General features: G+C 55.6%; 7 protein-coding genes across 8 annotated transcripts; 5 read left to right on the top strand and 2 right to left on the bottom strand.

Annotated features, from left to right (window-relative positions):
• Positions 1-851: 851 nt before the first annotated feature.
• On the bottom strand, positions 852-2,728 carry H310_01411 (hypothetical protein). The gene has a single exon (XM_008864511.1). The coding sequence runs from the start codon at positions 2,700-2,702 to the stop codon at positions 909-911; it is 1,794 nt and encodes a 597-aa protein (XP_008862733.1). The 5' UTR covers positions 2,703-2,728; the 3' UTR covers positions 852-908.
• Positions 2,729-3,638: 910 nt separating this feature from the next.
• On the top strand, positions 3,639-4,701 carry H310_01410 (hypothetical protein). The gene is made up of 6 exons (XM_008864510.1): positions 3,639-3,749; positions 3,811-3,852; positions 3,908-4,033; positions 4,088-4,201; positions 4,248-4,321; positions 4,375-4,701. Exons 1-6 carry the CDS (start codon positions 3,648-3,650, stop codon positions 4,598-4,600), a joined length of 684 nt encoding a protein of 227 aa, XP_008862732.1. The 5' UTR covers positions 3,639-3,647; the 3' UTR covers positions 4,601-4,701.
• Positions 4,702-4,760: 59 nt separating this feature from the next.
• On the top strand, positions 4,761-5,583 carry H310_01409. Of its 2 annotated transcripts, XM_008864509.1 has the most exons (4): positions 4,761-5,241; positions 5,291-5,335; positions 5,379-5,437; positions 5,483-5,583. In XM_008864509.1, the coding sequence occupies exons 1-4, from the start codon at positions 4,776-4,778 to the stop codon at positions 5,528-5,530; spliced, it is 618 nt and encodes a 205-aa protein (XP_008862731.1). In that variant the 5' UTR covers positions 4,761-4,775; the 3' UTR covers positions 5,531-5,583. The 2 variants fall into 2 exon arrangements, with proteins under 2 accessions (XP_008862731.1, XP_008862730.1); XM_008864508.1 differs by having other exon boundaries at positions 4,761-5,335.
• A 733-nt stretch (positions 5,584-6,316) lies between these two features.
• H310_01408 (hypothetical protein) lies at positions 6,317-8,073 on the top strand (the record flags this gene model as incomplete). The annotated part of the gene is made up of 1 exon (XM_008864507.1): positions 6,317-8,073. One exon carries the CDS (start codon positions 6,317-6,319, stop codon positions 8,009-8,011), a length of 1,695 nt encoding a protein of 564 aa, XP_008862729.1. The 3' UTR covers positions 8,012-8,073.
• Positions 8,074-8,784: 711 nt separating this feature from the next.
• Positions 8,785-10,188, top strand: H310_01407 (TKL/LISK/LISK-DD1 protein kinase; the record flags this gene model as incomplete). Its single annotated transcript, XM_008864506.1, has 6 exons — positions 8,785-8,949; positions 9,015-9,164; positions 9,210-9,296; positions 9,343-9,504; positions 9,551-9,832; positions 9,889-10,188. 6 exons carry the CDS (start codon positions 8,785-8,787, stop codon positions 10,186-10,188), a joined length of 1,146 nt encoding a protein of 381 aa, XP_008862728.1.
• Positions 10,189-10,498: 310 nt separating this feature from the next.
• Positions 10,499-12,561, bottom strand: H310_01406 (hypothetical protein; the record flags this gene model as incomplete). The annotated part of the gene is made up of 8 exons (XM_008864505.1): positions 10,499-10,828; positions 10,883-11,095; positions 11,163-11,285; positions 11,357-11,626; positions 11,676-11,852; positions 11,898-12,023; positions 12,075-12,302; positions 12,346-12,561. The coding sequence occupies 8 exons, from the start codon at positions 12,559-12,561 to the stop codon at positions 10,499-10,501; spliced, it is 1,683 nt and encodes a 560-aa protein (XP_008862727.1).
• Positions 12,562-12,930: 369 nt separating this feature from the next.
• H310_01405 (hypothetical protein) lies at positions 12,931-16,185 on the top strand. The gene is made up of 6 exons (XM_008864504.1): positions 12,931-13,405; positions 13,462-13,718; positions 13,760-14,512; positions 14,561-14,933; positions 15,039-15,411; positions 15,469-16,185. The coding sequence occupies exons 1-6, from the start codon at positions 12,993-12,995 to the stop codon at positions 15,676-15,678; spliced, it is 2,379 nt and encodes a 792-aa protein (XP_008862726.1). The 5' UTR covers positions 12,931-12,992; the 3' UTR covers positions 15,679-16,185.
• The last annotated feature ends 222 nt before the right edge of the window (positions 16,186-16,407 follow it).

Below are 16,407 nucleotides of genomic sequence, written 5' to 3'. Positions count from 1 at the left end.
GGGGTTGGCTCGGGCGTGGGTTCAGGAGTCGGACTCGGCGTTGCCTCTGGCGAAGGACAAGGGGTCGGCTCCGGGGTTGGGAACGGTGTAGGGGACGGGGTTTCGTATTGAGCTGCATTGGGGACAGCCAGGGATGCCAGAATCAGCATGGTCACGAAGGATGCCTTGGAAAAGAGCATGGTTGTTGTTGGTACCGTGAGGTAAATGGAAGAGTGGGGCATCCTGCCTCGGCCGACTCACAATGTCTTCCCATGGCGTTCGTGAGATCGAGTTGAGGTCGAATGATGCACGTTCTTGGACCGCTTCTTCCACGGTTATTGCTCCAGGGAATCTCGCGATGGGTATGATGTTGCTCGGGCTTTGGGGGTTACGTCCTCCCCTGGCCTCATCCACACGGTCCGCATTCGTGGACCACTGAAACCAGGCATGCCTCCACCTCGTCGTCGTCTGCATGTGGCACGTCTTGGTCTGCTTGGGTGGAGCGGCAATGTGCGTAAGGGGTCGTTGCGACTGAATCTCGCGGTCGATGTCGAGATGATGACTGTTTGCTGGAAGAGGTAGGTTTCAAGTGGTTTGCCAGAGTGACCAGCTCATGAGAGTGCAAGAAACTCGGCGAGAACGACGAAACAAGAAGACGAGCCTCGTTCACTGGTCTTATGAATGCATGTACGTAGAGGGAATGGGAATGGAAGAGCATTACGCGGAAGGGAAGAATGTACTCATGGGCCCGTGATGAAGGGATATATTGCAAGCATGACGTGACGAAAGTCGTCGGTATTGTGAATGCGCACACAAATGCCACCCTCGTTAACCCGTCCACGCGCCGTGACAGGCGACCCAGGCAACTAGCGTTTGGTCCAAAAAGGTAGCATATATATACACCAATCTAAGCGGTATTCGATCGTTTCCTAAACCAACTTCAGCTGCTTCTTGACGCGCATCTTGAAATCGGAAATCTCGCCTTCGTACACTCTGATCTTTTGGTCTTCGACGAGCCAGATTTCCTTGGCGACTTGCGAAATCAGCCGCATGTCGTGGGAAACGAGCAGCATGCCGCCTTCAAACATGTTGATCGCGCGCGCGAGGGCGTCGATACTTTCCATATCCAAGTGGTTTGTCGGTTCATCCAAGAGCAAAATGTGCGCGTTTTGGTGGGCAATGTATGCAAACACCACCCGCGACTTTTGCCCGTCACTCAACTGCTCCATCACTTGCGACTGCACCTCACCCGAGATCCCATACCGACCCAAGTACGATCGCACTTCTTCCACCGACTTGGTGGGAAAGATCGTTCGAAAGTACTCGAGGGGGCTCTTGGACAAGTCCAGGACATCGACGAAGTGCTGCGTGAAGCGAGCGACGCGGAGCTTCGAGTGCGGGCGGATGTTACCGTGAACAGGCATCAGTTGACCCGTGATCAAGTTCAGCAAGGTCGTCTTGCCCGACCCGTTCGCTCCGACTAAAGCAACGCGGGAGTCCATGTCCAGGCCCATCTCGACACCTTGGTACAACAACGGGCAGCCGGGGTAGCCAAAGGCTAAGTCTTGAAACATGAGGACAGGGGGCGGGAGGCGTTCCGGGTTGGGAAACTTGAAGTCGCCTTCCACTTCTTTCACGACCTTTTCCGTCAACCCTTCGCGCACCATCTTGGCCAGAGTCTTTTCCTTGGATTGCGCTTGGCGAGCGAGCTTGGCGGAACCGTGACCAAACCGCGCAATGTAGTCCTTCATGTGCTTGATTTGGTCCTGTTCCCACGCATATTTCTTCATCTGGTTTTCCTCTTTTTCTTGTTTCGTCTTGACGTACGTGTCGTAGTTTCCCGAATAATACTCGAGCTTCTTGTTCTTGAGGTCGATGATGTTGGTGCACACGGTGTTCATGAATTCCTGCGAGTGCGAAATCATGAGCAGAATCTTCTTCCACTTGGACAGGTAGTCTTCCAGCCACACGACAGCTTCCATGTCCAAATGGTTGGTCGGTTCGTCGAGTAACAAGAGCGTCGGCTGGATAAACAGTGCGCGGGCGAGGGCAATGCGCATGCGCCACCCACCGGAAAATTCACGCGTCTTCTTTTGCATCATGGCGTCCGAGAACGTCAAACCGGCAAGAATTGTACGAGCGCGGAGTTCGGCCGTGTCGGCATCCATTTCGTCCAAACGTTCGTAGATGTCGGTCAAGCGGTTCGTAATCGCTTCGCTTTCGTCGTCGCTTATGCTCTCGTCCAGCATTTTTTCCGACAGCAGGTCCACTTCGGCTTGCAACCGGTTGCGCTCTTCATCCACAGACGTCACAGCTTCAAGGGCCGTCATGTCGGTCGCTTCAATTTCGTGCTTCAAATGGTAAATTTCGATGCTTTCCGGGATCGGAACACCGCGCGCACCCAACACGTTCATAAAGGTTGACTTGCCCGACCCGTTGCGCCCGATGAGACCGTAGCGACGACCGTAGTTGAGCGAGATGTCACAGCTTTCCATCAACACTTTACCATAGTACGTGATGGAGAAGTCCAACACGTTGATGTCCTTGAAGTTGGAGTGCACGGCTCGTGCGCTCATGGCGCACGTAGCAATGATACCGTCATCGGCCAATTTGTCCGCCATCGTGCGCTCGATTGGGGCCGACTCGGCAGTTGGGTCCTTCTTCGCCGCCTTGCCACCCTTGGAGGTCGCTCCACGTCGTCCGCGTGTATTCTTGGGGGGCATCTTGTGTTGTGGCTGGAATCTCAAATACGAAAAATCAATGGTGAAGAGCGAGGTTGTCGCACATCTAAATTAGGGCAATTTCTGGCGTCCAATCACAACCGAAACCACCAACGTTGAATCACCACTGGGAAATATTCCCAATTGTTGCCCCACGGGGAAGTGTCAAAAATTAGTGTTACAATGGGAATCCCTGTCCACAACGAAAGCTCGAGGGCGAAGTGCATCATGCGACATGGGAAAACGTATCGTCCTCGCCAAGTAGACACGCGGCCTACAGGAAACTGCCCATTTAGGGGCGAGCGCCTTTCAAGGCAAACTATGCAGACACGTCCAGGGGTAATGTATTGCCTACGAGGCAAGTGTATGCGCAGCACGACGGTCTTGCGACCATGGTTCAGTTGTCTGCTTGCAAATGGCTCAAGAACCGCGCCCATTCTTGTCATCGTTCGGTACCATGCTGCCGGCAAGAATTTATTGCAATTGGGCCATCCTACATTTGGTCAACTTCGTCATACTCCTGCGGACAGGAGTATTTTACTTGGGTTTTTGTGGTATCCTTTGATTGGCTGGGAATTTTGACTGAATACTCCACGTCGACAACACGATAAAATATGCTCAAAATGTTTCACCTTTGACTTGGCGTTGTGAGCGATGACTGCACACGGCTTCATGAAGGTTTTACGAGTGCCTACGCCCTTGACACTCTCGCGAGTCCACCGTGTTGATTTGAATTTGGCTGTGAACCAACATTCATCGTAGAGTGAATGCTGTCTCACGCTGTACGGATAAATGATTTTCGTCCAGCAGGCTAATTATTTCATAGATGTTTTAATCTTGAAGTGTTTATTCTAATTCTGGTGGGCAATATTTTTCTCCACCTGCTAGAATTTTTAATCGTCCGGAAACAGTTTCTCGGAGGTAGGCCATTTTCCCATTCCGCAGGCAATGCATCGCATCTTTGGCAAGAAGAAACCCGAGGCTCCGCAAGTAAACATCACGGATGTCCATGGACGCGTCGAAGGGCGCGTAGACAACCTCGACATGAAGGTGCAGTCGATCTCTCTCTCGCGAAAGAAGTTCGTTGATTTCCCACGTTCGATGCATGCAGATTGCAAGGCTCGAGGAAGAACTCCAAAAGTACAAACAACAGGTCGAATGAATCGCATCGTGCCTGCCATTCAGCTCACGCAACATATATGTCACAGATGGCCAAGGCAAAAGGGGTGGCACTGACCTCCATCAAACAACGCGCTCTGCAAACCTTGAAGCGGAAAAAGATGTATGAACAACAGCGTGACTCGATGGCCGCGCAATCGTTCAACATCGAACAAGTACATACTGGATGTATTGCGACAGGCATAACCTAGCTCACCGTATTGCTTTAGGCGTCGTTTGCTATCGAGACCGCCAAAGATTCGTTGGATACTGTGTCCGCGATGAAAGCGGCGGCGACACAACTGAAAGCCGAAACGAAGAAATTCAACTTCACCGAGCTCGAGGTGCTCGGATCAAACTAGTGACGTTCTCACTCCACGACTGTGATAGAACGTTCAAGACGACATGGCTGATATGATGGAGGACATGAATGAGATCCAAGAAATCCTCGGACGGTCATACGGGTATGAAAAAGTCATTGCTTTGCTGGCAACCATTGACGGCGGGGATGATGCAGCATTGGCCAAGACATCGACGAGTCGCAATTAGAAGCGGAACTAGAAGGGCTGGAAGACGAATGGGCGTTGGAGGAGGCTGCGGCGCCGCAGCACGCCGCGCCGTCGTATCTAGCAACGGATTTGCCTGCAGCCCCGTCTGGCCATAAGGATAAACCCACCCCGGCCGTAGCAGCAGGAGTCGACGAGTATGGACTGCCCCTTGCACCCGTTGCTCTCGGTAGATAACCTAGCAAGTGCTGAGCACATATGTACTGCCCGTGAGCTCCAGCATACATATCAAATTAATCAACAATTAAAGCAGGGACGCCACATGTTTTGCATTGGAATTTTCATTCGGATAATATCCAGCCATGTCCGGATGACGGAACTGCATGTTGAGCATTTTCGCGGGCTTGTTGGCATGAGCAAACGGAAGAAGGGTGTGTCGTTGGACGAGAAGCGGGAGCGGATCCTGAAGTTGTACCATGAGAACCTCGAGGTATACAACTTGAAGGAAGTGGAGAAGTTGGGGTCGAAGGCAGGTGTTGTGCTGCAGACCATCAAGGACGTCAACCAGGCATTGGTCGATGACAACCTCGTCGACACGGAGAAAATTGGGTCAGGCAACTACTTTTGGTCGTTCCCGAGCAAAGTAGCGCAACAACGGAAGCGGAAACTGGAAGACCTGGAGGCAAAACGGACAGAACTCAAAGCAAAGATTGAGTCTACGAAACACGCTGTGGAAGCACGGAAGTCTGTGAGGGCAGACTCGGACGATCGAGTCGTCAAGTTGGAACGCCTTGCTCAGCTCAGAAGCGACATTGAAGCAGCGAATCAAAGGCTGCATGTTATGAGTGAAAACGACCCAGACCTAATGAAGAAACTCGGTACGACGACCAGGAAGCGCCCTCACTACTATCACGTGACACCATGCAGGCAACAAAGTGAAAGTCGCCAAAGACGGTGTGGACCGTTGGACAGGTACTCTATACATTTTGTTTTACGTGTCTAAAGCTCGGCTTAGACAACGTGTTCAACCTCAAAGCCTGGGTAATCAAGAAGAACAGTTGTTCATCGGCAGAGGTACGTCACTCTCGTCCACTCGTGTACTGATCGCATCGGCCCTAGGTTGAAAAGTGGCTTGGCATCCAAGACGACTTCGATTACCTCGAGTAAAGTATTACTCTAAATCAACGTGAGCACATCAATATCAGCCGTGGTATACCTGCCGTCGCATCGTGCAATCGCACAGATGTGCCTCCTTGGAGAGAAAAGAGATCTGAGAGACATCCCGAGGGCAAACCACACTTGCATGATGTCAAAGTCTTGCAAGTTCGAAATGGATTTGGACGCAACAGCAAATGACTGTTCTCTGCGGCCAGACTCCACTCGTGAATGTCCAGGATGGACAACATGCGTCATGCTTGGGTGCAACTCACTTTGCACAACGGCAACAGAAAAATTGGCAACAGCATGCACCGCCTCTTCAGCTCTACTTCTTCATAAAACCATCTATCCGCCGTTGATTCAAAGCACAGATCTTGGGATTGAGTGTAAGCCATGGCATTCCAACGATAACAACGACAATATTCTATCCACCTCAACCGCATCGCGAGATTCAGTCGCAACGACCCCTTATGCACATTGCCGCTCCACCCAAGCAGACCAAGACGTGCCACATGCAGCAACATGCAGACGACGACGAGGTGGAGGCATGCCTGGTTTCAGTAGTCCACGAATGCGGACCGTGTGGACGAGGCCAGGGGAGGACGAAACCCCCAATGCCTGAGCAACATCATACCCATCGCGAGATTCCCTGGAGCAATAGCCGTGGAAGAAGCGGTCCAAGAACGTGCATCATTCGACCTCAACTCGATCTCACGAACGCCATGGGACGACTTGCGAGTCAGCCGAGGCAGGATGCCCCACTCCTCCATTTACCTCACGGTACCAACAACAACCATGCTCTTTTCCAAGGCATCCTTCGTGACCATGCTGATTCTGGCATCCCTGGCTGTCCCCAATGCAGCTCAATACGAAACCCCGTCCCCTACACCGTTCCCAACCCCGGAGCCGACCCCTTGTCCTTCGCCAGAGGCAACGCCGAGTCCGACTCCTGAACCCACGCCCGAGCCAACCCCCGAAGCTACGCCTGCCCCAACCCCGGAGCCAACGCCGTGTCCGACCCCTGAACCCACGCCCGAGCCAACCCCCGAAGCTACGCTTGCTCCCACCCCGGAGCCAACGCCATGTCCGACTCCTGAACCCACACCAGCGCCAACTCCCGAAGCTACGCCTGCTCTTACCCCGGAGCCCTCCACAGAGCCTACTCCTGAACCCACACCAGAGCCAACTCCCGAAGCTACGCCTGCTCCTACCCCGGAGCCCACCACAGAGCCTACTCCAGAACCTACCACAGAACCTACTCCAGAACCTACCACAGAACCTACTCCCGTGCCTACTCCAACCACGGAACCCACCACCGAGCCTACTCCAGAACCTACAACCCCAGAACCCACACCGGAAGCAACGCCAGATTGGACCCCTGAACCTACCCCAGCACCGACCCCTGAGCCAACACTTGATCCGACCCCTGCACCGACCCCAGAGCCCACCCCCGCGCCAACACCGGAATCGACCCCCGTGTCGACTCCGGGACCCACACCCGCGGTACCAACTCCTCAAGTTACCCCACAGACCACACCCGCACTGACTCCCCCCTCGGCACCGACACCAGCCCCGACAACGTACAGTCCCCCCTCGACGCCGACGTCCCGAGCTCCAACTCCAGTCCCGACGACGTTCCGACCGTACACCCCTTCGTCGACCGCAGGACCGTCCGTCTCCCCTCCCACGCCAGCCCCGACGACGTTCCAACCCCACATCCCGCCTTCCACCTCCAGTCGCTTCCGATCTCCAACGCCCGCGCCTACCATGTACCCCCAGTTCGCAGCGCCTTCCACCTCTGCTGGGTACCAATCTGTTGCCCCACGTCCGTCGGTCACGTATTGCACGTCGTCGTTGCCCACCCCGCCGTCTGTGTGTCGAGGGGTGTCCAACTGGAAGCTCTTGCTCGTGTTTGGGGTGGACGGGCCGTTCTGCGCCCCAGGACCCAACTACTGCTCGTCGTCGATCACGGACAGCTGCCCTGGCCCGCAACGCGGCCTTCCCTATGGCTCGTACTGCGCCAAGCTGCCCACCGGGCGCTTCGGCTGTCTCCCGCACACCACATGCGACGACGGCACGACGTTCGAAGACGGAGAGCTGGGCCCGGCGGACGACACGCCAGAGCCGGTCACGGACGCCCCGTCGTCCGGCCCTGTCTACGACGAAACGTCGGGCTGCTTGCTTGACACGAACGTCCCCGACCTGGACGCGTGTTCCGACGACCAGCTGCTCAAGGGCGGGTGGGCCCCCATCAGCGTGCAGGGCCGGTACCACTTTTGCACACGCGTGACTCCCCAGTTGCCCACGTTCTGCGTCGCCGACATCGTGGGCAACTGTCCCACCGCCCAGCCCGGCCTTCCCTACGGCTCCGAGTGCCGGTTTCTGCCCAAGACCAAGGTGTACGGGTGCGTACCCCGCACCACCTGCGCCGAAAACGACCCACCCACGACGACTCCCGCCCCCACCGGATGTACCTATCCCTCTGCGTAATGCTCTTCCATTCCCATTCCCTCTACGTGCATGCATTCATAAGACCAGTGAACGAGGCTCGTCTTCTGTATCATGTCGCTGTACAAGGAATCGAGGCTTTCACAGTATCATCTACTTTCGGAGTACTCACCAGCACGGGATGTACGTAAAGCGCCTACGCGCCTTGAACGTAATACGGGATGCTGTGTGTATGTGCGAAAGTTGAAGTTTCTTTTAATATATGGCGCGCAGTCTCACTGGGCATTTTCCGTCCAACCTTTGCGAAATAGGATTGGAAGCTTAATTCCGCGATGGAAACCCTCCATGACGGCCTATACCGCTGTCCAGATGATGCCTCCAGCTCTGCAATCTGGAGATTGCTCAGCCGACGCCGTGTCATGGTGCTGAGTGAAATCGCTGGAGTTATCGCCGCCATCGGCGCGACAGCCACAGCACTGGCCGCTATACTTCGCCAATGCTGTGTGCCAACAACAGCGTACGCAGGCGAGTTCGAGCTTGTCCCGATGGCTGGCTGCACTCCATCACCCCACTCAATCACACAACCGGGCCACGTCAGACCCAGCGACTTGACAATTCACTGCGTTCTGGGTAGCGGTGGTTTCGCCGTTGTGTACCTGGCTTCACTCGACGGCAACCTCGTCGCTCTAAAATGCCAAAAATTGGAACCTCATGCTGAACGTGAGTGCGATCTCGTCAGCAACCTCGCTCCACATCCGCGTCTGCCATATTGCATGGGATCGTGCGAGTGGACATCTGCCAGCGGAGCGCACGAGATGTGGACAGTTTTTGAGTACATCCCCGGTGGCGACCTCACCAGAGCTCTTGCGACTCTCTCTTGGTCCCAACGCGCCCAGGTTGCATTAGACATCGCATCGGCGTTGGCATATTTGCACGACAACGACATCGTCCATCGAGACGTCAAGTGCGCCAACATCTTGGTAAGCTCCGCTCCGTCACGTCTAGCCTGCCTGTCCTTATCACGCAAAAAATGAATGGATGCTAGCTCCATGAAGACTGCCGAGCGCGCTTGTGTGACTTTGGATTTGCACGAAGACTGGACGACGACGCAACCTCGCTCGCCGGAGAGCCGCCCTGTGGTCCACGTCGAAAACGCTGCATGACTGTGTGTGGCACCGACGTTTACATGGCTCCGGTACCGCAACCCATGCTTGTAGCAACTGAGTTCTGGTGGACTCAGGAATTGTACTTCGATGAGCCGTTTGATGAACGAGTTGACGTGTTCAGCTTCGGCGTTGTCCTCATCGAGCTCATTACGCGACAAATGGTACCCCCGTGTCTTTCCCGCTTGCGATCGCCAATGTGCCAACCAGGTCCACTGCGATGGTTACTTGAGGCGCACCCCGGCCAACCATTTTGCCATCGACATCGACGAGTTCAGGAGCCACGTGCCACGGACCTGCCCTGCATCGCTCGTGTGTCTTGCAGAAATGTGCGTTGCGGTCGACTCGGACATGCGGCCGACTGCCCTCGAGGTGGGATCGATCATCAATTTAGAGCGCACGTGAATTGCTATCGTAGATTGTCGAGTGGCTGCAAGATCTCAAGGCAGAGCTGGACGACGGTTCGAGTGACTGCGACACGGTGTGTACTGACGATGACGACGACGGTTCATGCATCACCCCGCCGACCACCGATGCGTCTTTCGTGGCCTTCGAAGGCACGCTCTGGACCAAGGAAGCAGGACACTTCCGAGACGAGTGGCAATCGAGTTTTGTGAGTGTGTGCAATGGCCAAGTCACTGTGACCACAAAAGATAAAACCACGGTCGCTGCGTTGACCACTTGGGCAAGCGTAGCCATGGTACGAAATCGTGATGCTGTAGCTGGGCAACCCGTGACGAACTCGCCTGGTTGTAGAGTCCAGATGCGCCAAACCAACTTGTGTTGCGCATGCATGTTGCAGATGGATCCGGAGACATGGACGTGTGGGTCTGCCAAGCCTCGACAGCGTTAGAGGCGCAACTGTGGAGAGCGAAGCTTGACCACGCCATCAAAACAGCCAAGGCAGCCCAGTCACAGAACTTCGACAACTCCCGGCACTCGATCGTCGTGGTCGACGAGGTGTACACGTGGTTGAGCAACGTGGGTCTATCGTGCTACTTTGCAACGTTCAAGGCCAAAGGTTTTGCGTCGCTCGCGTTTCTCCGAGAGGTTTGACAGGCAACTTCCAACAACGAATGCTTCCTGTGGTGTCCACTTTAGGCTGGCCTCGAGGAAGACGATTTTAACTTCTTGGGCATTCACGACGAGGATGACCGAGCGATGCTGGTCGGGGCGATCATCGATCTCCGCGAGTGCGATGCGGTCCCGCTCGGAACGTCGCCCCCAAGCATGTATGTGTCAAGAGAATCGTCGAGATGGTTCAACACGCAAGATGGTGTGCATCACGAGTGGGCAAAGGCCGCCACACCCTGCGAGCGACGAATGTAACATGTTGTAAAGTAAAACGTGCGCTGCGCGGACTTGGTCACGATTCTTCCTGGTTGTTGTCGCCCAGGTCCATCGCGACCTGGGAATTCGAACTAGCCGGACCGCCTCCGAGGGTTTTGGTGTCGTCGACTTCATCGTCGGTCGAATCTTCGTCTTCGTCGTCATTTGCGTGCTCCCCGCTTGACGACGCGGCCGACGTTCGTCGAGTTGGCGCCGCGGACAAAGCAGTCGATCCCCCGTCGGATGGGTGCATCGACGACAGCTGCACACTGCTACGCCGACGGACGAACCCGCCGTTGTACTTGTGCGACCGATTCAAGATCAAGATCCGATCGCGTTCAACCAAGAGGCAGCCGCTTTTTGCTCGCTACAGGACAGCCACCATTGCCACACGATGGTTCGTCACTACTCGATGCCATACCTTCCCCAGGCCATGGTCCTTGGAGGTTGAAAACACCGTGAGGACGCGCGCGGATTTACTCAACGACACGCCCTGGCTACACGCTTCATGCGCTCGAATGATGTACGAAAAGTTGTGCCGATGGAGAAAGTCGTCGATCGCAACGTTTCCAAACGATATCGAGTTGCCGCCACGAGCGCTCTTGCCAAATCCGTATTTGTCCAGAGTCACCTCCTACGCAATCAAATCGAAACCAACCACGTATGAGACCATCGCCCCGCCAACAAACACCGCCATGTACTTGCGCTTCGCAGGCCGGATCGGCCCACAGCATCTCCTCGGCCATTTGGAGCAGCTCAGCATGCTCGTCCCCGCCTTTGGTCGGCGCCTTGCCCAACGTGTCGAACGACGCCAAGCATGGAATCTGGATGCATTCGCGTCAGTACACGCCTCACAGGACGCCACTCCCCCCGGTTCGATGGGGTGGTTCGTTACCGTTTGAATCGAGTCGAGTTGATTTCGCCCGCCGACCGGTCGGGGAATACCTCCATGGACGCAAAAGATGTCTTCGTCGATGACTGCCGACACGGGCATGCAATCAAATGCGTTGTTGACTTGGTGCCACACATTGCACCCTTCGTCGTTCCCAAACCGCTTCTTGCATTGCGCGAGGAACGACCCCGTGCCGTAATGCGCTTCCCATCCGTTCACGGCGCGGGTTTCATGGTTTCCTCGGAGGAGCACGACTTTGTGTGGGTGCATGATCTGCGGTCGTTAGCGTCGACTACAAATGCTGCGCGGAGAGATGCCGCACCTTCTGAGCAAAGAGATACGCCACGCATTCAAGCGACGACAGGCCGCGATCGACATAGTCGCCCAAGAACAAAAACGTGCCCGCCGTGATCCCAATGCCGAGGCGCCACAAGTGGTCCGAGAAAAACTTGAGATCCGACAAGTTGCCGTGGATGTCGCCGATCACGTACGCGGGACTCTATGCACGTCCGTTCAGCGCATGCACGTTTACCTTTGCACGTACCTGGATTGGGACACAGCGTGGCTCGTTCTGGAACAGCACCGACACTTGGTTGACCATCGCGAGGAGGTCTGCGCTGAACTCGAACGAGTTGAGGTACTGAATCGCTTTGAGAGGGTTTACAAACGCCTGGAGATGGCAGCGCCGTGTGAAAACGCACGATCCACGAGACCACGCTACCTCGCTGACGCGCTCGGCAACTCGATTTGGAACGTGCTTTGGAATCGACCGAAGTACGTGCCCTGTCGCGACGCTGACGTGGCGTCCTATGCTCGTCGTGATGCTGCGCGTCTTGGTGCCTTCGTCGGTCACAGAGAACACGGCGGGGGCGACCGACCGCGGGATTTTCACCTTGTCCTTGGGTTCGCTATGCTGGACCTGAAGCTCCGCCAGTTGGTCTCGCAGCCGCTGCGCACAAACATGAGCTCGAGATTCATAGCAAGTCATCTACCTTGATTTCGAGCAGCTGCAAAGCTTGCGTATGACTGCATTGGGAGCTGCATTGCACTGGAGAAGGTGCTTGGAATGCCATGACATCGGGTGTGGCGCCGGCAGTCGCCGGTGGACGTGGGCTGCTTGCGCAACGGCGAGACTTGGGGCTGCGAAAGGAGGGCTGCTTGGTCGGCGACATAACTAGTGTCGGCCCTAAGTCGTGCTTGAGGTCCATGCTGTGGAGATGACAAGCTAAACCCAAGCTGGCACACACCGCCAAGGTGTTTCAACACGGCACCAGCGGTTTCGGAATCCGAACGAAACCCCCCGACGGAAGAGGGGGGTCCACATGTGCAGGGATCGCCTTCGTGTCTTGTTAGCGCGACCGCCGTGTGGACGCCATTCCACGAGAACTGTGGGGCTTGGGGGCCATAAAGGATGGAGGGGGAATGGCGTTGGGTTTAGAAACATCCATCTTGTTGTACGAACATATACCGCATTCTACACCGCGCTAGATCGCAAGAACGATCCGCTCCGCCCACACGGAGCTACCAATGTGCAGCAGCGACAACCTGCCGCGGAAGTCGACCGAGTTGGCTGGGAGAATGACGTGGAGCAGTTTCGTCTGTTGTAACGACCCCATTTTGGTAAGACGACACAACCACGATGACCATACGTCAGGCGGCCATGATGCTGTCGGTCGAGGACATGAGCAAGGTAGTAAAAGCGAGCTGGCTCGTGGAAGACGCGTTCCGAGGGTTCCCTCGGGCACACCCCAAACCGACGACACAAGCGTTGCAGACGTACAAAATGTACCATCGACTAGTGTCCGTCCGACAAGCGACCGTGTTCGTCTTGCTCATGCTCACGTTTGTCGAGACGCCGTATTGGTGCCATGACGCGTGGCCTCATCCATGCGGCGACCCGTTGGAGCCGACAACGCCTCTGACGTCGGGCATGCTCCTGGTATCGCGTGGGAAATCTGTCGTAGTCGAGGTAGCGTGCCTCACGTTTTGCCTGGTCAACGATGGTCTCTTGTTCCACTCGCTCGGGCGCAACTTCTTCACGCGGCTCGACCGGTACGTGTCGACGGCATGTCTACATCGCTCCCTGGAACCATTGCTTTGTGCTCTAGCGTGTGTGCGCTGGGCTTGTTCTGCACCGCCCTCGTCAATGCACTGGTGCGGTTTGCCACAACGTGGTCATGGACCAGCCGCCTCGCGCCGTTCCTTCGTTTGTTCATTTTCGCGCTGACGTTTCGATCGATTCGAACCACATATCGCAAGATGTACCTCGTCATGGCGGAAGTCCACAACATCATGTCGCTCGTCGCCATGTATGTGGGGTTCTTTGCCTGGCTCGCCACGGTGCTCTTCCAGGACACTGAAGAAGGTAATGGACCGTCATGATCCTGCGCCAACCGTGTGTTGTAGCCGGCGTCATGCGGTCGTTCGTCGAGTCGGCATGGCAGCTCCTCGTCCTCCTCACCACGGCAAACTTTCCCGACATCATGATGCCAGCGTACACCAAGAACCGCGCGTATGGCCTCTTCTTTATCGTGTTTGTCGCGTTTGGGCTGTTTTTCCTCATGAACTTGATTTTGGCCCAAGTGTTCAACAATTTCCAGCGCATCGCGGCATCCGATCAAGCAACTGCAGTTCGTAATCGGACCGCCCTATTGACCCAAGCCTTCGATTTACTCGTGACGATCCAATCGGACCGCCACCACGCTCTCGTGACGCGGAATCAAAGCCCCCGTCGCGGCACCTCTCGACTCTCTCCACCAAAGCCCTCGTCGGTGCCGCCTCTCGACACTCTCCACCAGCGGGCGCCTTCCCCTCCGAAACGCCTACAAGTCGGGGGGCTCAACCCCTTGCTTCCTCCACTTGCCCAGGAATCGCCCGTGCACGAGGAGTCTGTGTGTACGTGGATCGACACCGACCTTGCGCTTGCGCTCTTTCAAGAGCTCAACCATTACAACGTCGCGTCCACTCGCCTCACGAACAAGCACATGCTTGAATTGTTTTGCCAGCTCGACACTGACGGCGACGGACGCATTCAGCTCGACGACTTCTTCGCCGTGTGCGACTGCATGCGCGAATACGTTCAAGCGTACCACAAAGCCCCGTCCGAGGTCGAGCGATGGTGGCCTCACGTGGCCTCTTCTCAGCGCTATCAACAACTTTGTACGGCTCCAAAATTCCACAACACGAGTTCTAACGTGCGGTGGGTAGGCGCTGTCGTGCAGCACAGGCGATTTGAAATTGCCGTAGACAGTCTCTTGGTTCTGAATGCCGTGTGCATTGTGCTGGAAACGTCCACCGCAATCGACACCAGCAACCTCGCCGAAACTCGACCGTGGGAGATCGTGCAAATCGCATTCTCGTCGTTGTATGTTGTCGAGATGGTTCTCAAGATCATGGTGCACGGCTGGCGCGACTATGTGCACTCCTTTCGCAACCGATTCGATGCCGCGATCACGATCGTGTCCCTCGTCGTGGATATCTACGCCGACCTGCCCAACGAATTTTCAAGTCACACTGTGCCCAAGGTCCTCATGACGTTTCGGTGCGTGCGGATGCTTCGCCTCTTCCTCTCCATCGAGCGGTACGCATTGGTTTGGATAATCTCCATCGTTCGCTGAAACAAAGCCCAACGCGGCCACGCCATGCGTGCTTTCCACACGACGTGGTTGAGGTGATTCTGTTGTAGGTACCGAGTCATCCTGCACACTGCGTGGGCAATGGTTCCGATCGGGAAAAACCTCCTCCTCGTCATGTTTTGTAACTTGAATGTGTTTGCTCTTGTCGGCCACCAACTCTTTGGCGGGCGCATCTCTCCCGCTGTTCTCGCAACCGACCGCTTTGCCAACTCGACGTACGCCGCAAGTGGGTACGCTGCCAACAACTTTAACGATATCCCGAGCGGCATGGTGACGCTGTTTGAGCTCTTGGTCGTGAACAACTGGTTTATCATTGTCGAGGGCCACGTCCTGATCTCGACGGTGTGGGTGCGGCTCTTCTTCATTGCGTTCTGGCTCACCGGGGTCATCATGACTCTCAACTTGATCGTGGCTTCGATCCTGGTACGGTCAAGGTGGCGGACGACTTCCCTCAACGAATATGCCGTGTGATTTGGTTAGGATGCGTTTTCCAAGGAGTATGCTGCCGCAGCATCCAAGACTCCGTCAAGCACTGCCGCGTCCCCGACCAAGCTCGAGATCAAGTCGTTTGTGGCGCCGCCGACGTCGCCATCGCGACATCGTTTATCCCATCAGCGCATGGTGGCGTTTGCCAGTTCACGTGATGGAGGAAACGTGGAGCTCTTGGACGACGAGTGCCGATCTGCTTGAATGTATCTTGTCGGCGTGCCATGTGAATAAAAAAAAGGGAAGCTGTGCAATGGCGTTGACATGAGGGTGCAGTCAAAATCTGGAGTTGGGTTGTTGTTTATGTTACAAAAATTCGTGGCACCCGCTATGCGCGGTCGTCGGGGGGGTCCAGACAGCAGCAAACGAGCCGGATCCACGACCACGTCTTGGACGAGAAGGGCCTCGCCGTCAACGTCACCGACGGAGGTGGCAGCAGCGACGACGTTTCAGTCTGTTGTGTGGCGGAGCCCAACACTTCAGACACCGTCACAGACCGTGCAAACGTGTTTCGCTCTTCTGTAATTCTGCTTGTCGATTTTTTTATCACTTCATGTGGCATCCGATAGGGCGGGGCCGCCGTGCCACCAGGCTTGAACTGTTCTTCGTTGAGATTTCTAAGCCCCAGCCACCTGCGCAAATTTTTTTCTCGCGTTGGGGACGCCAACTGTACAAGTCGGTTTCCCAGTACCTGCACACTTCGTTGCACCTGTGCGATTGCAGAAACTTCTCCATGCCTTGAGTGCCCAAGTTGCCGATGCCAAACCCACGCCCGTCGGCCTGGCCAAGCCTCGTCAGAATCCGAGAACGAAGGACTGCATCTTTCGTACGGTGTGAATTTGAGGATCTGTGTAGCTGTCGTTGACGCCTTGAATGTCGACCACCATCAAACGGTAGTCCGACGAAACAAACGTAAAGTGCGAAAACGCTTGC

The sequence above is a fragment of the Aphanomyces invadans genome (genome assembly GCF_000520115.1).
Source record: "Aphanomyces invadans strain NJM9701 unplaced genomic scaffold supercont1.2, whole genome shotgun sequence".
Taxonomy (NCBI): Eukaryota; Oomycota; class Saprolegniomycetes; order Saprolegniales; family Verrucalvaceae; genus Aphanomyces; species Aphanomyces invadans.
The sequence above is the reverse complement of the archived record's forward strand: the minus strand, read 5'-3'. Positions and strand labels throughout refer to the sequence as shown.